Source organism: Trachypithecus francoisi, unplaced genomic scaffold, assembly GCF_009764315.1.
Source record: "Trachypithecus francoisi isolate TF-2019V2 unplaced genomic scaffold, Tfra_2.0 Lachesis_group4, whole genome shotgun sequence".
Taxonomy (NCBI): domain Eukaryota; kingdom Metazoa; phylum Chordata; class Mammalia; order Primates; family Cercopithecidae; genus Trachypithecus; species Trachypithecus francoisi.
In genome coordinates, this window is record NW_022681469.1 from 19312240 (window position 1) to 19334749 (window position 22510).

The 22510-nt window shown below is 45.6% G+C and overlaps 1 protein-coding gene across 8 annotated transcripts in view; it reads left to right on the forward strand.

Moving 5' to 3' along the window:
• HIPK2 (homeodomain interacting protein kinase 2) overlaps nucleotides 1-11925 on the forward strand; it is a 221726-nt gene extending 209801 nt beyond the window's left edge. For all 8 annotated transcript variants that reach the window (XM_033193363.1, XM_033193360.1, XM_033193358.1 and 5 more), the window contains one exon: nucleotides 146-11925. In XM_033193363.1, the coding sequence (XP_033049254.1) occupies nucleotides 146-616 (471 nt within the window). In that variant the 3' untranslated portion in view covers nucleotides 617-11925. The remainder of the gene's footprint in view (nucleotides 1-145) is intronic.
• Nucleotides 11926-22510: the final 10585 nt, after the last annotated feature.

Sequence of the window (22510 nt, forward strand, 5' to 3'; positions counted from 1 at the left end):
TTTTTACTTTCTCAACACACAGAGGGAAGCCCTTTCTGTCACTTCTGGCGTCTTTCCCTTCTCTTCCTCCTTCCTGCCCCTCCTCCCATTCCTTCCTCCCCATGTGTCAGCCCCTGACGTCTCTCTTGGTGCCTCTCCTCCCCAGGCTCAGCAGCACATCACCGCGGACCGCACCGGGAGCCACCGACGGCAGCAGGCCTATATCACTCCCACCATGGCCCAGGCTCCCTACTCCTTCCCGCACAACAGCCCCAGCCACGGCACTGTCCACCCCCACCTGGCTGCAGCCGCCGCCGCCGCCCACCTCCCCACCCAGCCTCACCTCTACACCTACACCGCACCTGCGGCCCTGGGCTCCACCGGCACCGTGGCCCACCTGGTGGCCTCGCAAGGCTCGGCGCGCCACACCGTGCAGCACACTGCCTACCCAGCCAGCATCGTCCACCAGGTCCCCGTGAGCATGGGCCCCCGGGTCCTACCCTCACCCACCATCCACCCGAGTCAGTATCCAGCCCAGTTTGCCCACCAGACCTACATCAGCGCCTCGCCAGCCTCCACCGTCTACACTGGATACCCACTGAGCCCCGCCAAGGTCAACCAGTACCCTTACATATAAACACTGGAGGGGAGGGAGGGAGGGAGGGAGAGAATGGCCCGAGGGAGGAGGGAGAGAAGGAGGGAGGCGCTCCTGGGACCGTGGGCGCTGGCCTTTTATACTGAAGATGCCGCACACAAACAATGCAAAAGGGGCAGGGGCGGGGGGCAGGGGAACGGGACGGGACACCAGTGAAACTTGAACCGGGAAGTGGGAGGACGTAGAGCAGAGAAGAGAACATTTTTAAGAGGAAGGGATTATAGAGGGTGGGAAATCTATGGTTTTTATTTTTAAAAAGAAAAAGGAAAAAAAAAGTCAATTAACAAAAAACAGCTCAAGAACCCATTCTACGCCAAACTGGAAAGGAGAAGAGAGCAACAGGAAGATTCCAGAAGCGGGGGGCCCCAGTTTTTGAAGAACTTTATGAACTTTTCAAAGATTATTTTCATATGGCAGCAAGTGATACGGAAGACTTTGCTGTCAGGGACACCTGATATGGAAATCAAATAGATTTTTAATTAATTGAACATAAGATTTAGGGATTTTCCCAGAACTCGAAAGGGTCAACAGCTCTCCAGAACGTCAGGCTGCAGCCTGAGGAGGCTGATGTTTGGAGCTGGTGTGGGGCTGCGGAAGCCGAGTCCAGGCTCCCTAGTCAGGAAAGACGGGGGACGGCCAGGCTGCTGGAAGGCCCCCGGGGGCGCGGGGCGGGTTTTCTTTTTCTGAGCACTCTGGATAAATCCCTAAGCAATGTTGTTCCTCAAATGTCATTAATAATGTGTGTTGCAAACTTTAGGGTTTTTTTCTTTTCTGAAAATGTATTTTCTCTTTGAATCCACCCCTAGTCGCATAGCGTAGGGCTAGCGGTCGTCACGGACACCCTAGTAGAATGTAGCACTCAGCACCCTTGTCTCCTACCTTGTGTTCAACTCCAATGATACCAATAGAATATTCCTCAATGTAATTGCACAAAAAAAAAAAAGCGATATAACATAGGCATGTAACCAATGTGGCGGTGCAGGTGTGCGGGTGAGCGAGCGCGTGTGGGTGTGCACGCGCCGCCCTCCCCGCGTGGCCCTCGGCGCCGCCACCCTAGCTGGCGCAGTCTTGACACTGCATCCTTCCCTCCTAGTGCCTTACCGAGCGACGCGGCGTGAGGGTTTACTTCCACTGGTACTCCAAGAAACTGAGGCTAGTCAGACACAATCTCAGCTCTTCTGTTGTGCTGTTGTAACAGTTTACTCTGGCCTTTTTTTTTTTTTTTTCTTTTTAAAATGTTAATGCCCATTGTCTTTCCTGGGCTGTTCGCTAGCGGAAGGATGCCAGGGAAGCCGGCAGGAGCTAGGAGAGAGTCCGTGGATCTTGAAAGAAATATGGGAGACAGATGCCTGGCAGGTGCGTCTGGAGATGGGGACAGCGGGAGTTGAGTTGTGGCAGTAGTTGAGTTGTACTTTGTGGGCGGAGGCCCAGAGAGACTCCCCACCCTTCACCCCTGCCCCACTCTGTCCCCAGCTCTGCCATTTGTGAGGCCAGAGGTTTCGGGACTGTTGGCCTTGCCAGGCAGCTGTCTCCCGCCCTAGGCAGCACCCTCTAGTCCCTCCCACCATGAGAGCCTGGAGCTCTCAGCCTCGCCCGGGACTCCACTCTCTCCTCCGACTCCCTGGGCTATTTTGCTCTAACCATCTTGCCAGATCCCTCCCTCTGTAGACAACCACCAACCTCTGTTTGCTGTTGAATTCTCTCCTCACATTACCCAGGTCTACTCAAGACATGATTTTGGTTTTGGTTTCCGAGGGTTCTGGTGGGCAGAAGGTTGGAGGGACACTTACGAGGGTGACCGGGGATCTGACGCTGCACTTTGGAAAAATTCACACAGACAGTTAAATTTCCAAAGAAATCTGCCCTTTGCCCTCTTTGCACCTTTGACACATTCTGGAAGTTTTCTCAGGCTTTGGACACTGCTGGGGATGGAGGTGTGGAGAGGTGGGGAGTTCTCTGTCTTCATAGTAAATAACTCTGAAATATGTGAATGTGATTGGCAGGAGAATCTGGCCAAGGATGGGGCCGAAAAGGGTTGTTCTAATTGTTTGCTTCTGATGTTGAGTCCTTAGCTGACCCCACAGGCAGGTTTCCAAGGTGCAAAAATATCTTTCCCGAGTCAGCGGCCCCATCCTTATCCTCCCGCCCTTTACTTCCTCACTCTGCAGTCTCCTTCAAGGATCTACTGTGAAAGGTGTGTTTGTAGTGATATCCAACTAACTCAGTAACGAAGCCGTTACTTAGCTCTTAGCTGTGAAATAACTCTGGAAACTTCCCCACCCCAACCATAAATTCTCACTTACAAAGAAATAGGTCCCCAAACTGGAAACAGCTTAGTCCAGCGAGAAGGAAGGACACCATGACTGCTCGATGCTGGACACAGCTGGGCAGTCTTGCCAAGTGCCCACTGGAGGCTGAACAGGCAAGAGGCCTACAGCAAGGAGATGCCCTCCCCTCGGGCCATTGTCAATACCATCTTTATCTGGAGGTGGGGAAGTGCAGCCCTCTGAGACAGCAGGACAATGGTCAGTTCAGAGAGGGTGAGAGCAGCAAAGGTTTCAGAGGACACAAGCCAGAGGACCCTCTGCTCCACAGCTGGGTCAGCCTGGAAAATCCATCTGTTAGGGACTTTTTGGCAGCCAGATGGCAGCAGTAGCCCATTAGGTCTCATCCCGAGTTCCAAGTCTTGGCTGCAAATGAGCCTCAGTTCGCCTTATTGGAGAGCACCCCCAGACTCCGGGCACAGTTCAGGTCCAGCCCTTTCTAGATCTGATCTTTTAGGGGGAAAGACAGCTTAAAATGTTCTTTTTGTTTTAAAGAAAATTCTTCTGTCTGCTTAAGTTGGAGGCTACTTTCACCTGACATTTTCTTTCCTTTTATTCTTCCAGATCAGGAATGAAATTTCCATGCTGCTCATAAAGATAATATTGTACTAATTATTTTTATTACCATTGTAATTATGATCATTATGTTGATATTTTAGTCAGGGTTTTAAATGCACGTTTATTCCAAGTATCTTTGTGTTTTCTCTTTAATATTTAAACTTATTCTCTCTGTGAGTATATGAGTAGACTGGAGGGACATCCAGATGTCCAGTTTTGTCAGGCAAAAAAAAAAAGGAAAGACTTAAGAAGTAGGAAAATTGTTTCTGTCATCTCTATCCCACCAAGAGCCGTCAAGAAAGATCCACCACAGAACAAAAGTTTAAAGAAGAATCAAAGCCTTGATTGGGCTTCTGACAACATGGTCACCATCAAGGTTGTCATTTCCTAGATCCCAGCGAGCTGGGATGCGACGTCAGGTGGCATCTCGTGGGCTCGGGGAATGCTGAGTCACTGACTCTCCAGCCCGTAGCTGGCTTCTCTCCCACATCCTCACAGTTCTCCTGTGCTTCTGAAATCTGTTAATTAAATCTTTGGCTTGCCTCTGATATTGAAGCAAGAAAATTCCCTCCCAGAGGTGAGCCCAGCTGCGTCCCCACACATCCACCCTTTTCCCATCTGCGCACCTGGGGCGTGGTTAGATTCTTCACTGCAGAAACATTTGCCCCCTCCCAGAAGCTGCTGGGCACAGTGAGGTGGCGTAAGAGTGACGGGCAGGTGGTACCTCCCCCAGGAAATTTCACCACACCACCCAGTTCCTCAGCCTGCCCCCTCCCCCTGTGATGCGTGCTCCCAGCACCCAATTCTAGCCAGCTGGAAGTGGGTGGAGGGATGGCAAGAGGCCAGAGAAACCCTGAACAAAGCTGGGTGGCTGCTCAGGCATCGCAGGTTGTGCCCCCTCTGAAAGTGGGCTCCGGCCACATCCTCAGTGCACTGTGCTGTGTGTGCTGGGTGCTCACATGCTGTCCCCAGACCCACAAAGTGCTAGGCCCCAGATGAAGAAAGGGGTGAAATAGCCGGCTTCACCAAAGGGAAGGGAAGGGAAGTATTGGGCGATGCCAGCCCCACAGATGCTCAGCAGACATTAGTGCACATCCTCCTAGTCCTCACCCGATGGCCTCCTCTCCCCCGTGCATGGAGCTGCCACATCAGAAGCCCCAGGAGAAGCTCCCTGCAGGAGAGGCCAGCTCCCTGAAAGCCCATTTGCATACCTGGCCGAATCTGCCATGTGGTCACCTTGGCAAATAGGCTGCTGTCACTAGGACCAAGCTCTCAAGCAGAGGGATGCCAATCTAGTCCTTTCTTAGCCCACAAATCATCTAGAGCATCCTCTAGTCTTTCGTGGGCTCCCTCCTTCCCTTTTGAAGAAACATTGTTCAGAGGAAGAGGGGAAGATTTGAAATGTCAGGTCATGGAGGAATGTTTAATTGGAGCCTGGTGAACCGCAGGGCGATTTGCTTCTGCTCACTGGGTTCTGACTGGCCCGTCTGGACGTGGGCCCCCATGTCTCTGTGCTTAGGGCCTCTTCATGATGTTCTGGATGTTTCCAAGGGAAGTGGGTGAGCAGATCAAGGGGGTGGGAGAGTCGAGGCTTGATGCCAATTAATACTGTGAAGTGGAGCGTGCGGTCAGTGGAATTCAGAGGAAAAAGAAGGGTTGGAGCAAAGCGGCATTCATCTCCTGGACTGTTAGCCTTTCTAGTCTTCCTGGTGGCTGACGTGTTCGCAGGCTGGGGAAGCCAGCTGACCTTTGTCCTCTTCAACCTAGAAGACAGCCTGCCCAGACACCAACGTGTGAGACGAATGGACGTCAGGAAGGGAAGGGGAGATTAGCCCAACTGCCGACAGAACGATTTCCCTTGGTTGGACCTTGGGAATGGCAAACACTTATATTGGAACAAGCTTGGGGTGGAAGATTTAGGCCGTGTGAGCGTGTGTGAGTGAGTGGAACAAACTTTCTTGGAAACTGGAGGGAGGAGATGAGGAGGCTTCGGGAAGTATTACTGATGGCTTATGGTTGAGAGAGCGACATGGGGCCCCGGCTCGCCCCAGCTTTCGTCCCAGGTTCTCTTTGTCTGATGCTGAGGGCAGGGTGGGCTGTGGGACCACCACTCTTGCTGGCCTGTGAGGTAGCCACTAGGACAGAAAATGGAAAGAAGGAAATGACTCAGTGCTGTCAACTAGCAGAGAGAATTCGAGAGAGGCGAGGGTTCCTTCCGCAGGCCAGCCTGGGACTCCACAGTGCCAGCAGGAGTGACTTTGCCACGAGACATTCCAGCCCAAGGGACTTTGCAGGCTTCATTCCCTGTCTGTCTTTTCCTTCTGATGTGTGTTACAGATTTCTGACGGGGAAGCTTCAAACTTGAGCAGGCCAGAGATGTCCTTACCAAATTGGAAAGGAAGGTGGAGCTGTTCCTTTCTTTAGCCAAAGAACCCTTCTCAAAGATGCCTCCAGAGATGGACAAAATGGCCTTCCCCTCCTTCCTTTCCAGGCAATAATGACATCATTAGTGATGCAATTCTGTTTGTCTTTCTCTTTCCTCTCTGTCCTTTTTTTAAAAAAAAAAAAAATTATATTTGTTTCAAAACTGTGCTATTCTTTTAAGAGGAGTGGAGCAGACCCCTTGGATGCTGCTGCTACTGGGAGACAAGGAGCCGTACCAATAGGTGGGCTTGACTAATCCCGGGCCACCATGGGAGTGAGCAAAGCAGAGCTGCCAGGAGTTCAGCTGCATCAGGGACGTAGAGCGCGTGGGGGCTGGGCTCGGAATAGCAGTACTTTTCCACTTGGATGCCTTAGAACTCTCACTTCTCATCTCCACAGACCAGACTCAGTAAAATCTCAGGCCACTAGAGAATGGAAGGCGGTGAAACAGGATTTAAATGCAAAAGAAACCTATTGGAGGCTTTTGGCACCGTGGCTCACTAGAGGGACCCAGCACAGTAGAGGTTTCTCATGTCTTTGTTGCAGCTTCCGAAAAGTTCAAAAAAGAACTCCAGGCCGTTCTTTGCTCAGACCCAGTGAGAGTTTGTGGAGAAGTGCCCCCCGCAGGTCTCCTGTCCCAGAACACCAGCACCACAGGGGGTCTTCCTGATGCCCCCTGCTGGACTTGCCCAAGCCTATGGGAGCCCCTCATCTCAGATCCCTGTGCTGAACATGGCACCGACTGTCCCTTATTTGTTAAAATTTGCAATATCTCTCAAGTAAATACTAGCCAACATTTGTTGAATACTTTCACGACTCCCAGGCCAAGGCCTTTATGAGCGTTGTCTCAAGGGGCCCCCACTTCCACCCCACAGGGAGGCGGATAACAGCCCCCATTTATACATAAGGGAGCTGACCAGATGCTCCGAGAAGTGGCAGGTGTTGAAGGAGGGATAAAGCAGTGATGGGCCAGAATTCCCAAGGTGCCGTTTTTTGTTAATGAGGCCCTTCCTGAGATGTGATCTTTAATCTTTTAACTTTTTAAATTAATAGCAATGCGTGGCCTCATATTTCTATGAACCATTTAGTGATACTCCCGCTTCCTGCGTGCCACACACTGCTGGGAATTGCTCATGGGTCGTCCTGTTTCATCTTTTCAGCAGCCCTGTGAGATCGGCAATATTAGTCCCCCTACAGCCGAGGAAACTGCCCAGAGCCACACAGCTCATGAGGGGCAAGGAGGGCTTGAACCTGAGTCTGCCCAGCTCCAGAACTGAGCTTGCAGCCATTGGCTGCAGCTGTCTCCTGCGTGTCTGAGCAAAGAAAGGCCTTTACACAGCATCACCCTGTGCCATCCCGCGCCCTGTAGGACTCAGCTGAAGGACTGGGCAAAGAGGGGGCTCCTGAGTTGGATTTAGGCAAAAGGGGCAGAATTAGTTTGATTTTTAGAGAAAATCTCTGGAGAGTTTCTTTTGATTCATAGTAGAATTCCTTTTAGATTTCTTTCCAGCATACCAACTAGCTTTAGTAGTGCTGCTACAACCAGCTCTTATAAGTAAGAGTGAAAAGGAAGTATTCTTTTCTTCTTTAAAAAATAATTTTTTCTTGCTTATAGTTAATTCTAGAAAGGCAATACTAAAGGTATATATTTTTTTCAAAATGCTATTTTTTACTGCACTTGATAATTATCCTGACAGCTCTGATCTCTGTGATAGATTCACTCTTCAGCTCTGGGCAGAACCAGAGGCAGGGTTCACACCAAATTTGTAAATACCATATGTGGGTCTGGTGTCCAGGAACTTTTTTCTTTCTGTTAAAAAAGAAAAAAAAGAAAAAGAAAAAAAAAAAGAAGTAGAGGTGGAAGAAAGACAAGACTTAGAGGAACAAAAGAACGTTTTCTTTTGAGATAGATACTCTTCTCAAAGAAATAGCAACAATTGTACAAACAGGAAAACCAGCCAGCTTTCATGATAAAAGGAAGGAGTGTCTCTTGCCCTGGTATGAGATTAACAGAAATACAGATGCATTTTTGTTTTGGTTGAAAGATGGTGAGAATTTAGAAATGCTTAGGACTAGATTTTTAATTTTTTAAAAGAACTATTCTCATTTATTATGAAATATTTGTTCAGTTGTTTTCAGTGGGTTTCTTGTTCCTTTTTTCGTTTAAAACCTTCTTTGTTGACTGGCTCCAGGCTTGTTTGCCTAAATTCTTAGGTAGTTTACACAAGTTCTAGAATCTTTTAGAACTTTAACTCCATTGGAAGCAAACCCAGCTAATCGGAGTTTGAAATCCTGGTTGGTTTCAATAGGTATTCTGGAATTCTGGCAGAACACCTAAAGATTTTTTTTTAGAAGGTTTTAGATACATTATCTTACACAAACTGTGACCTAATGGCAATAATTACCTCAAATGTGGGCATTCATCCTGGTTTTAGCCTTTTTTGAAATCATGTAGCCAGCTTGATCTTGGAATTTAAAGACTATGAATTCTCTGTGGGCTGAAAATAATGATTACTTCATACCCCGGTCATCGTTGCTTAAGTGAATTCTGAAAATAGCTCATCTTTACAACAAAAATGAAACCAAGGAAGAGATTATTCTTTGTGTGTTGTACTCAAATGTGATGTTCAAATGCACGTTAAGTATATATGTTTTCAGCTACTGTAAAATGCTGTTAGCCTTCTAAAGCTATCAAGAGAGTCACATTTTAAATGAGTAAACTAAACTATTGACTGTGGATACTTAAGCATATTTCTGGCTACGTTTTATAGTTAAAGTGTTTTATAGTTTACATTTAGACTGGTACTTTTTAAAGAAAAGTTCTGTTTATAACTGACATCTGCAAACCCCAGCGAATGCCTCTTAGTTGCAGGCTGCGTCTCCCCCAGGCAGGTGTGTTGTCCCAGACTCTTCTGTAGTCCAGCATGTGCACTGCCCTCTGGATTCTTAGTTTCCATGTGAACTCGAGAGAACGTGAAAAGCAATCCAGATGGAGGGAGAAGGTGTGAGTCCGCAGCCCGGGCCAGATGCGAAGGTCTCACGCATGTCATCTAAACACTTGAATTCAAGACCTTCTCTCTGACGTCTTGGAAAAGTCATTGAGAACAGTTAACCTGGTTCATTGGTTTTTGTCTTGATTTGAATATTTAACTTATTAATAGATCCACTGATTTCCAGGCACCAGGCAGTAGAAGAGACTGGGAGTCAGGTGACCATAAAGGCGCAGCTGCTACTTCTGGGCCTGGGGTGATATTTGGATCAGTGTTTTGTAGGGGAGGACCATATACCCTATTCCCATGGTCGCTGGCTGGGTTTTCCATGTATCTGCTGTCATTTATTCGTTTTCCCCTTGAAAGCAAAATCAGTGTAAAAGGCTATGTTTACGTTTTACTCATTGTCCAGCTTAGACTCAAAGCCTAGTTCGGTGGGAGGGGGACCTTAGCATCCTCTCAGAGATGGTCAGGGCTGAGCAGGAGAAGAAGGTGGAGACGGGGACAGCTCAGCCTGGTCCATTGAGACCTACTCTAAACAGACATCATGTTTGGAACAAGAGAGATGCTTTGAGTTGGGGATGGGCCCCACTGTCACGCAGAAACAGACTGGGGGGATGGCAGTTTCCCTGAATCTTGGTTTCTTTTGCTTTCTCTTGTGCCACCACCAAACTGCAGAGGACCTGCTGTGACCTAAAGGGCATTCCTTTAGCAGATAAGACCTTGAAAACTGCAAAACACCTGGGACCAGGGAGCTTTTAAAAAATACAAAAAATATACCACTTTTGCTTTTTCCCTGTGAACTGCATTGACAGTGTGTTCTTACGACAGTCTTTTGGTAGAAATGTTACCGTAAAATAGTTTTCATCTCACCCCTCCTAATCATACTCCCACTTTCCTGTTTGTGTGGTGATGGTGGTGTTTTTTCCTTTACATGAATTAACCAAATGAATTTTGTGTCATTGTTTTTGGGGCTTATATTTTTAAAACATAGAAATTGCCTTTTTGTTCATTTGAAAAGTAAGTATGTTGTATCTGAAAAAGGGCTCTGCCTCTGCTCGCCCTAGCTTCCTTGTAACCAGTCTCCAAATGAATCTCTCCTGGCCCTGCCCCCTTCCTTATATAGGGTCACTGTCCCCAGGGCCACCTCTGCCTCCACCCTGCTGTCACCACTCCCCTGGGCCAAGGCACCCAGGACTCCCAGAAAGCGCGAGAGCTGGCAAGAAGGCCCCAGTCAGCCTTGAGACTGGTGGTCACAACTGTCAAGAGTCGCCTGCTGGGCTGAAGGGGCAACGGATTGTCATTGTTGAAATTGTTTGGCTCAGGTTATAAGGAGGAACTTGGGAAGTAGAAAGTGACTTGACCATGCACATCCCTGGTAGCTTCCTGTAACTAATGAACAGAGAGCGCACCCCCACCCCGCCCCATCCTGCCCCACCCAGTCCCCAAGCAGATGTTCCCGTCTGCGCTGCCGTGAGTCAGTCAGTCCCCCGTTTCAGCTCTCCTCCCTTTTGTGTTCCTGCTCACTTCAAGCTTCTTCCATGGACTTTCCAGGGCACAATCATCTCTGGCCCCCAAATCATCTCTTCATCCTCTTTGTGTGCATTTTTTTAACCAAATGAAATAGACAAGAAAGTCATACTTTGGGGCAGCAGAATTTCTAGTTTAGTAGAATCACTGTATAGAGATAGATATTGATATATATGTTTGTGTATATATATCAAACCAAATTTGATAGGAGAAGTATAGCTTTACGGATGAGGAGGAGAAAGAGCTCTTTAGAGGTCGGTGTTAGCACTGGTGTCTTGGACGTGCATGGGCCTTGTCCCAGGCCACTCCGCACACATGGGGCTGAGGCGTGGCGCCAGGCCCTTGTCATCCACCTCACCGTGGCAGAGCCAGCGGGCCCTGTAGGGTGCCCCTGCTCTCACCAGGTCCCAGCTTCAAGCGCATCGGTGGGCGACGGGGGCAACAAATCAGAGTGACTGGAATTTTCCATCCCATTTTGCTTTGACCACATGTATTGAGCTGCAGCCTCTGATAATTCTATCACATTTCCAAAAATGGTATCCATTAGGATAGAAAGAGAGCAGATCTGTAGAAATGTTTACCTTTCAACTGCCCATGAATTCAGGACACTGGATAGAAAGACTCACTCCCCAAAATGAGAACAGGGAAGAGGAGACCTGGTGACACTAAGTCGCCAGGTCCCAGGAACGTGGCTCCCTCCCCAGGGTCATCTCACCTAGATCTTTCTCTCCCAGGTCATCTCAGCTCAATCTCAATAACCCTATGAAAGCCCTGGTCTGTTGTGTTCCTTCACCGTACGGTTTCTGTAATAAAAAGTGTTAATCCATGTTAATCTGTGTGAAAATTATTGCGTGCAACAGTATTTTCTCGTGTACCTCTTTTTCCTATGTGAATTGTCCCTCTTTTTTATTTATAAATGTCTACTTTTGTTTTTTTAAAGACAAACCAATGTGTTGTAGGCCTATATGTAACCTATTCCTTAGTCTCATATTATAGGTATGTTATAAGAATGAATATTTTACTTGGCTTTAGAATGTTTTACAAGAAAACTAATTCTTAACTGATCAAGTCCTTGCTACTAAAATGCTTGTGTTTTTCATCATGACGTCGTGTGCTTCTAAATTAATCATTTTCGTTGTAGAAAAATGGAGTGAATTTATATTAGTCTTGGAAACTAATAATAGCATTGTAAATTTATGAGATGATTTTAACAGAAAAAATATAGAAGAATATAGTTATTTTAATTGTAATATTACTAACTGTAGGGTGAGAAAAGGGGGGTCCCATTGTGGTGAACTATGTTATAGCTTGTTACTCACAGTTTCTTTTTGATCATTTTTTCGGTCTCCGAGGTGAAACGACTTATTAATTAAAATTTGTAAACTCACATATGCATATTGTATATGTGTAGAAATGTAATCACACTTTGTCTTGAAATTACATTAAACTGTTTGAAATCACTGTACACCTGCCTGGCATGCTTATTTATCCTGGAAACAGACCTGTCATAAGAGCGAAGAGTTTATTGTTACAAGTAATGTATTTTGGCTTTGTTTGTTTGTTTGTTTATTGAGACAGAATTTTGCTCTTATTGCCCAGGCTGGAGTGCAATGGCACGATCCCGGCTCACTGCAACCTTGGTTCAAGCGATTCTCTTGCCTCAGCCTCCCAAGTAGCTGGAATTACAGGCATGCGTCACCACACCCAACTAATTTTGTATTTTTAGTAAATACGGGGTTTCTCCATTTTTTGGTCAAGCTGGTCTCAAACTCCCGACCTCAGGTGATCCACCTGCCTCGGCCTCCCAAAGTGCTGGGATTACAGGCGTGAGCCACTGCGCCCAGCCGAGATTATTTAATGGCTCTGGAAATGTGTAGAAGCCACCACTGCATTGAAAATTTGCAGAGAGAGGGAGGGCCTTGAGATCACGTTAGTCCCAATTCCCATGCAGCTGAGTGGGGCTAAGAGTCTCCCAGCTTCCTACTGCCTCTTCCAAGCCATTTCAGCCCCATCTGCCTCCAATCTCTGTCCCTGACACCTAAGGTGTGGCTGTCACCTGCTGTCCTGGAAGCTTTCCAACATGCTTCCCGGATCCTCCGCACCCAGGCCCTGCCGTCTCACCAGACACCATCAGCACCCACAGCCTCGTGGCTTGCTAACCCATCACCAGGGCTCTTGTCACTCTGCACCTGTGCTCCACAGCCCCATCCAGCCCTGTGCCTGCAGCAGCTCCACCTCAGCAAGCCTAAGAAACTCCACATCCTGCTGGAACTAGGGTTTCCCAGCCTTCTGACACTCTTTTTGTCTTAAATTATGGTAAAATATACATAATATAAAATTACCATTTTAACATTTTTAAGTGGACTGCTAGCAACCTTAAATACATTCACATTATTGTATAGCCGTCACCACTATTTCCAGAATTTTTTCATCATCCCAAACACAAGTTCTGGCCCCATTAGCAACTCCCCATTTCTCCCTCCACCCAGCCCCTAGCAACCACCCTTCTACTCTGTCTCCATGAGTTTGCCTATTCTAGATATTTCATGTAAGTAGAATCATCTATTTGTCCTTTTGTGTCTGGCTTATCTCACTTAGCATAATGTTTTTAAGGTTCATTCATGTTATGGCATACATCAGAATTCCATTCTTTTTCATGGCCAAATAATATTCCATTGTATGGAGAGATCACATTTGGCTGATCCATTTATCTGTTGATGGACATTTGAGTTGCTTCCACCTTTTGGCTGTTGCGCAAATGCTGCTGTGAACATTGGTGTGCAAAAGATCTGTTCAAATCCCTGCTTTCTGTTCTTCTGGTAGTGTACCCACAAGGGAATTGCTGGATCGTACAGCAATTTTAAGATTAACTCTTTGAGGTCCCATCATTCTGTTCCCCATAGCAGCTGTACCATTTCACATTCCCACCAGCAATGCACAGGGGCCCTGTTTCTCCACCCAGCACTCATCCTGGCTTCCATTTCCAGGATTTTCAAGTCTGGGGAGCTCTGGGTTCCAAGCCCTCAGTCTTCTGTGCCTCTAGGTTGGCCAGGCTAAACTCCACAGCCCTTTGTTCCACCCACCTTCTCCCCTACACCCTCAACTCACTGCCTTTTGCCTCTGCCACACCCCCTCACAATGGCTCAGTGATTCTGCCCTCCACCTCTGCTCCGAGGGCTACTGGGGAGGACCACCAAGCTCTGAAAACGAATGACCTCCAGCCTCGCTAGGCCTTCTGTTCCAGCAGCAAATTCTGTGGCTAATGGGAAACACCAATCTCTCCAGGCCCTGAGCCACACTCTCATGAGACCTCTACGCCCAGGCAACCCAAAGAGGTTCAGGCTGCTGGACAGAGTGCTCTCATCCCCCTCCTCCAGTCCCAGCGGCATCTGCCTTGCTGCCTCGGATCCCTTCAGCCACAGGGGAGAAAGGCCCTGTGCTTCCCCCGTCCTTTCCTGTCCCCCCAGGACTCTTTCTCCTTCAAACGTCTCCTCCCTCTTTCAGACCTTCAGCCGTGCTCCCAAATGTCCTTCAAGAAGCAGCCTGAGGCCGGGCGCGGTGGCTCAAGCCTGTAATCCCAGCACTTTGGGAGGCCGAGACGGGCGGATCACGAGGTCAGGAGATCGAGACCATCCTGGCGAACACTGTGAAACCCCGTCTCTACTAAAAAAATACAAAAAACTAGCCGGGCGAGGTGGCGGGCGTCTGTAGTCCCAGCTACTCGGGAGGCTGAGGCAGGAGAATGGCGTGAACCCGGGAGGCGGAGCTTGCAGTGAGCTGAGATCCGGCCACTGCACTCCAGCCCTGGCGACAGAGCAAGACTCCGTCTCAAAAAAAAAAAAAAAAAAAAAAAAAAGAAGCAGCCTGAGTCCCCTCTCTAGGGAGCTTGCCCTAACGCTCCTGACTGAGGCAGGCAGTCCCCGTCTCGGTTCCCAGCGCCTTGTACATTGTTCTCATTAGACCACACTGTCAACATTGTTTCCCTTATTTTCCTTCCCCACAAAACCCTAACATTCTTTCAGGTAAAGATCTGTCTTTCCATTCATACAGCCAACAGACACATGAAAAAACGCTCATCATCACTCGCCATCAGAGAAATGCAAATCAAAACCACAATGAGATACCATCTCGCACCAGTTAGAATGGCAATCATTAAAAAATCAGGAAACAACAGGTGTTGGAGAGGATGTGGAGAAATAGGGACACTTTTACACTGTTGGTGGGATTGTAAACTAGTTCCACCATTATGGAAAACAGTATGGCAATTCCTCAAGGATCTAGAACTAGATGTACCATATGACCCAGCCATCCCACTACTGGGTATATACCCAAAGGATTATAAATTATTCTACTACAAAGACACATGCACACGTATGTTTATTGCGGCACTATTCACAATAGCAAAGACTTGGAATCAACCCAAATGTCCATCTGTGACAGACTGGATTAAGAAAATGTGACACATATACACCATGGAATACTATGCAGCCATAAAAAAGGATGAGTTTGCGTCCTTTGTAGGGACATGGATGCAGCTGGAAACCATCATTCTTAGCAAACTATCACAAGAAGAGAAAACCAAACACCGCATGTTCTCACTCATAGGTGGGAACTGAACAATGAGGAAACTTGGACTCAGGAAGGGGAACATCACACACTGGGGCCTATCATGGGGAGGGGGGAGCAGGGAGGGATTGCACTGGGGAGTTATACATGATGTAAATGACGAGTTGATGGGTGCAGCACACCAACATGGCACAAGTATACATATGTAACAAACCTGCACGTTATGCACATGTACCCTAGAACTTAAAGTATAATAAAAAAAAAAAAAAAAAGATCTGTCTTTCATCTGCTTCCGGGGCATCTATTACAATGCCAGGCACAGAGTGTGTGGTCAAGGCATCTTCAGGTGAATGAACAAACCCCTCAGCCCACCTTCATCCAACCCCCAACCCACCTTTCCACTCTCCAAATTCAGCATCTCCCAGAACTCCAGTAATACAAACAAAACCCTGAATGTGGCCCACACTTCAACTCAGATTAAATTCAACTCAGCTAAAATGTAAACTACGTAAAATCCACGCAACACATTTGGACAAAGCTTCAGAATTCTTCCATCATGCATTTTGTCATTTTTACGACAAATGCACTGAGAGGAATCACATCATGTGGAAACGGAAAGGGAAGTAGATTCTGCACACCAGTGAGGTATGAGTGGGCCAGGCCGGCGCGGGGTTGGGGGGATCACCTGAGGTCAGGAATTCAAGCCCAGCCTGGCCAACATGGTGAAACCCTGTCTGTACTGAAAATACAAAAATTAGCCAGGTGTGGTGGCGCATTCCTATAATCCCAGCTACTCGGGAGGCTGAGGCAGGAGAATGGCTTGAACCCAAGAGGTGGATATTGCAGTGAGCCAAGATCATGCCAGACTCCGTCTCAAAAAAAAACAAAAACAAAAAAGAGATACGAGTGGGTCAAAGGGGAAGGCAGTGTAGCTGTATCCAAGGAGCTCACATCCGTGCACCACAAAGTTGTTTAAGTCTAAAATGAAAAGATAAACTTACTGTTGTCAATATTTCCCTTAAGCATATTTAATATTGGGGTAATAAAATTGATAAGCTGCTTACTTGCCAAGGCGGCCCCTAGAGAAAGACCAAGTAAACAAGTAAATGGCGCCCTCATTTGGCAGCCAGGTTGTGGTGGTCCCTGCTGCGGCTTTGGCTCTAGACGGGATGCTCCTGCATTGCAAACTTGCTTTTAGGGCACATGGCTGGGTTTCAACAGCTATGCCCTAGCCTGTTCCAAACAAGTGTAAAGTTTTTTATGACAGTCTAGCTTATAAACGTTTTCTAACCACTTACTAAAATAGATAACTTGAAGCAAATATTAAGTATAAAAGCAGAGCATACATTAAGAGCAAAGTGTAGATGAAACACTATTAGCGTTGGATATCCTCATGTCTCTTAACTTTCATTTTCAGTCCTTCCTTTTTGCCAGCATTCAGCTTTAAAGAAGGAATCTGTGCCACGCGCGGTAACTCACGCCTGTAATCTCAGTTACTTGAACCCAGGAGACAGATGTTGCAGTGAGCCCAGATCACGCCATTGCACTCCAGCCTTGGGCAACAAAGCGAGACTCTGTCTCAAAAACAAAAGGAATCTGGGACCCTTTCTTTCACCCACCTCACACATTTTATATTCAACTTGGACCACACAAACTTCCTCTTAGGAAATTTATTTCCTTCATGACTTCCCATACACTGTCTTGCACTACTTGAAGATGAAAAACATCCACTGTTCAGCATCAACCCCAACCCTCATTCTATACGGAAGAAACTGATAGCTAGAAACTAGACATTTCATCCAGTGTTGTGAGACCATCAATTCCATTTTGTAAATGCGTGTTGTCCATGTACAGAGATCTCTAGGTCTATGGTCTCTTCTACAGGGTCACTCCTCATTTGCTGCCACTTCTAAAGCAATGCTAGATTACAGGTAACCTTGAAAAGGACCACTTGACGTCCACTTTTATGTCCTCATGTATATTCTATTTCTTTTTTGTTTGTTCCTTTGGTTTGGTTTGGTTTTTTTTTTTTTTTTTTTTTTTTTGAGATGAAGTCTTGCTCTGTCACCAGGCTGGAGCACAGTGGCGTGATCTCGGCTCACTGCAATCTCTGCCTCCCAGGTTCAAATGATTCTCCTGCCTCAGCCTCCTGAGTAGCTGGGATTACAGGCACGCACCACCACACTCAGTTAATTTTTTGGATTTTTAGTGGAGACAGGGTTTCACCATGTTGGCCAGGATGGTCTTGATCTCCTGACCTCGTGATCCGCCTGCCTTGGCCTCCCAAAGTGCTGGGTGTGAGCCACCACGCCCAACCTCATTACTTCTATTCAACATTTTTTATAGAAGTTAAAAAAAAATACAACAAAACACAAGATTGTATAATATGAAACACCATATAACAAAAATATTGAAAAGGGAGAAGTAAAACTGTCTTTATTCAGAGAAAACATGATTGCATACAAAATCCTAACCAATCTACATAAAAACCTACTAGGGCTAGCAAGTCAATCTGGCAAAATTACAGGATAAAAGGTCAGTGTACAAAAATCAATCGCATTTCTTTATCCTAGCAACCAACAATTGGAATATTAAATTTTAAAAACAATACCATCTGTAATAGCAACAAAAATAAAAAATATTTAAGGATAAATTTAACAAAATATATGTAAAAGCTTATCCTTAAAACTTGTAACACATTGCTAAGAGAAAATTTTTAAAATTGTAAATGAATCCAGAGCGCCACCTCGTTCATTGATTGAAATACTCATTGTTAAAATTACCTCTCTAAACTGATTTATAGATTCAATGCAATCTCAATCAAAATCCTAGCAGACTTTCTTTTTTAGAATTGACAAACTGATTACAAAACTGTATGTGAAAAATTAAAGAACCCAAAGAAGAGTCAAAACAATTTTGAAAAAGAATGAAGTATAATATTGTTGTCAAGATAAACAAATAAATTAATGAAACAAAACAGAGAGTATGAAAGTAAATCCAGGCTGAGGAAGGCAGATCGCTTGAGCTCAGTAGTTCAAGACAAGTCTGGGCAACAAAGTGAGATCCTACATCTACCAAAAACACAAAAAATTATCTGGGCATGGCAGCACATGCCTGTAAGTCCAGCTACCCGGGAGGCTGAGGCACAAGAATCACTTGAACCTGGGAGGTGGAAGTTGCAGTGAGTGGAGATCATGCCACTGCACTCTAACGTGAGCGCAGAGCCAGACCCTGTCTCAAAAAAAGAAAGAAAGAAAGAAAGAAAGAAAGAAAGAAAGAAAGAAAGAAAGAAAGAAAGAAAGAAAGAAAATAAATCCACACTTACAGGGTCAATTCATTTCAACTAACGCACCAAAGCATTTCAATGGGAAATAGAAAGTTTCTTCAACAAACGGCTATCTATATGGAAAAACTGGCTGTCTATATGGAAAAAAAGGAACTTTGATCTATACCTCACAACATATACAATGACCAATTCAAGATAGATCATACACCTAAGTGCAGAACTTAAAACTATTGAGCTTCTAGAACATATAGCAGAAAAGTATCCACAATCTTGGATAGGCAAAGATTTCTTAGGACATAAAAAAGCAAGATGTGCAAAAGAAAAAACTAACAAAACTGAGTGTATCAAAATTAAACTCTTCTGTTCATCAAACATCATCATTTAAAAAATGAATAGATAAGTTGTGGACTGGGAGAAAATGTTCACATACATATACCTTGGAAATAAATGTATCCAGAATATTGCATAAGTTCACAGCTCCTATGAATCAAGAATAAAAAGACAACCCAATTTTTAAAAATGAGTGAAATTTCTGAACTTTCCCTTCACAATGGAAGATAGACAAATGGCCAATAAGCAAATAGAAAAGTACTCAACAGTGCTATTCATCAGAAAAAACGTAAATTAAAAGAATAACGAGACATCTCTACATACCTGTGGAGCCAACAACAGTATTTGGAGCAAATGAAACTCTGATTCTTTGCTGATGGGAGTGTGAAATGGAACAGCCACTTCGGAAATTGATCTGACAACTTCCTATAAAGTTCCTATGAACACCCTATGACCCAGCAATTCTACTTCTAGGCATTTATTCAAGAGAAATGAACACATACATACATAAATACACTTCTAAAAGAATGTTCATAATAGATTTTTCTTTTACACTTTATTAGTCCGTTTTCATGCTGCTGATAAACACATACCTGAGACTGGGCAATTTACAAAAGAAAGAGGTTTGTGAGACTCACAGTTCCACATGGCTGGGGAGGCCTCACAATCATGGCAGAAGGCAAGGAGGAGCAAGTCACATCTTACATGGATAGCAGCAGGCACAGACAGCTTGTGCAGAGAAACTCCCGTTTTTAAAACCATCAGATATCATGAGACCCATTTACTATCACGAGAACAGCACGGGAAAGACATGCCCCCATGATTCAATCATCTCCCACCAGGTCCCTCTCACAACACGTGAGAATTATGGGAGCTAAAAGATGAGATTTGGGTGGGGACACAGAGCCAAACCATATCATTCCACTCCTGGCCCCTCCCAAATCTCATATCTTCACATTTCAAAACCAATCATGCCTTCCCAACTGTCCTCCCAAAGTCTCAACTCATTTCAGCATTAATTCAAAAGTCCACATTCCAAAGTCTCATCCAAGACAATGCAAATCCCTTCTGTCTATGAGCCTGTAAAATCAAAAGCAAGCTAGTTACTTCCTAGATACAATGGGGTAACAGGCATCAGGTAAATACAGCCATTCAAAATGGGAGAAATTGGCCAAAACAAAGGGGCTACAGGCCCCAGCCAAGTCCAAAATCCAGCAAGGCAAATCTTAAAGCTCCAAAATGATCTCCTTTGACTCCAGGTCATGCTTATGCAAAAGGTGGGTTCCCATGGTCTTGGGCAGCTCTGCCCCTGTGGCTTTGCAGGGTGTGGCCTCCCTCCTGGCTGCTTTCACAGGCTGGCATTGATTGTCTGTGGCTTTTCCAGGCAAGCAGTGCAAGCTGTCGGTGGATCTACCATTCTGGGGTCTGGAAGAAGGTGGCCCTCTTCGCAAAGCTCCACTAGGTGGTGCCCCAGTAGGGACTCTGTGTGGAGGTTCTGACCCCACATTTCTCTTCCACACTGCCCTAGCAGAAGTTCTCCATGAGCTCTGCCTTCCCCCACAGCAGCAAACTTCTGCCTGGGCATCCAGGCGTTTCCATACATCTTCCAAAATCTAGGAGGAGGTTCCCAAACCCCTATTCTTGACTTCTGTGCACTCCCAGGCTAACACCACGTGGAAGCTGCCAAGGCTTTGGGGTTGCACCCTCTGAAGCCACGACCCAAGCTCTACATTGACCCCTCTCAGCCACAGCTAGAGCAGCTGGGATGTAGGCCAACAAGTCCTTAGGCTGCACACAGCACAGGGACCCTGGGCCCATGAAATCATTTTCTCCTAGGCCTCTGGGTCTGTGATGGGAGGGGCTGCCTGAAGACCTCTGACATGCCCTAGAGACATTTTCCCCATTGTCTTGAGGATCAACATTCTGCTCCTTCTTACTTATGCAAATTTCTGCAGTCAACTTGAATTTCTCCCCAGAAAATGAGTTTTTCTTTTCTATCACATTGTCAGGCTGCAAATTTTCCAAACTTTTATGCTCTGCTTCCCTTGTAAAATGGAATGCCTTTAACAGCATCCAAGTAACCTCTTGAATGCTTTGCTCCTTAGAAATTTCTTCTGCCAGATACCCTAAATCATCTCTCTCAAATTCAAAGTTCCACAAATCGCTAGGGCAGGGCAAAATGCCACTGGTCTCTTTGCTAAAACATAACAAGAGTCACCTTTGCTCCAGTGTCAACAAGTTCTTCATCTCCATCTGAGACCACCTCAGCCTGGATTTTATTGTCCATATCACTATCAGCATTTTGGTCAAAGCCATTCAACAAGTCTCTAGGAAGTTCCAGACTTTTCCACATTTTCCTGTCTTCTTCTGAGCCTCCAAACTGTTCCAACCTCTGCCTGTTACCCAGTTCCAAAGTCACTTCCACGTTTTTGGGTATCTTTTCAGCAACACCCCACTCTACCAGTACCAATTTACTGAATTAGTCCATTTTCACACTGCTGATAAATACACATACCTGAGACTGGGCAATTTGCAAAAGAAAGAGGTTTATTGGACTCACAGTTCCACGTGGCTGGGGAGGCCTCACAATCAAGGCAGCCGGCAAGGAGGAGCAAGTCATGTCTTACATGGATGGCAGCAGGCAAAGAGAGAGCTTGTGCAGAGAAACTCCCATTTTTAAAACCATTGGATCTTGTGAGACCCATTCACCATCATGAGAACAGCACAGGAAAGACCTGCCCCCATGATTCAGTCATCTCCCACCAGGTCCCTCCCACAACATGTGGGAATTATGGGAGCTACAAGATGAACTTCAGGTGGGGACATAGAGCCAAACCATATCATTCATGATAGCTAAAAATTGGAAACGACCCAAGTGACATCAAAGGAGAAAAGATTAAAGAAATAATATATCCATACAGTGGAATACAACTAAAAAAGTAGAATGCACTACTAATATATGCAACAATATGCATGAATGTCAAAAATATTATACTGACTGAACAAAGAGAAACACTCAAGAGCACGTATTGTGTGAGTCCAGTCAAAACTAATCTATAGTGAAAGATATTGTAACAGTGGTTGCCTTAAGGAGTGGGGACTGACCTGGAAGGAACATGAGCAAGCTTTCTGGAATGATGGAAATGTCCTGAAAATTGATAAGAATGTGGGCTTTATGAGTGTATGCAATTGTCAAAACTCATTAAAGTGTACATAAGATCTATGCATTTCCATGTATGTAACTATACCTCAGAAAATAAGTATTATAAGACATAGGAAGAAGCAGGAAAATAAATAATCAATATAAGCAGTAGAAGAAATAATCAGTAGAAACAGACCCACAGGTATCAGCAGGCAAAGACTTTAAAATAACCATTATATCTCTGCAGGAGCATTAAAAATAAAATAAAATAACTATTATGAATATGTTAAAGAAAAAGAAAAAATATATTTGGTTAATGAAAGGATAGATAATTGAGCAGAGAAATGGAAATTGTAAAAGAACCAAGAGGAAACTGAAGAATTGAAAAGTACATGATCTAAAATGTACTTTGAAAAATTTTTATCTATTGAAAAATCTACAACAAACTAGACACAGCAGAAGAAAGTACCACTTAACTCAAAGATTTGTCAGTAGAAGATATTCAAACTGGCTAGGCATGGTGGCTCACACCTATAATCCCAGAACTTTGGGAAGCCGAGGCAGAAAAATTGCTTGAGCCCAGGAGTTCAAGACCAGCCTGGACAATGTAGGGAGAGTATGTTCTACAGTAAATTAAAAATTAGCAGGGCATGGTGGTACATGCCTCTAGTCCCAGATACTTGGGAGGCTGAGGCAGGAGAATCACTTGAGCCTGGGAGGTCAAGG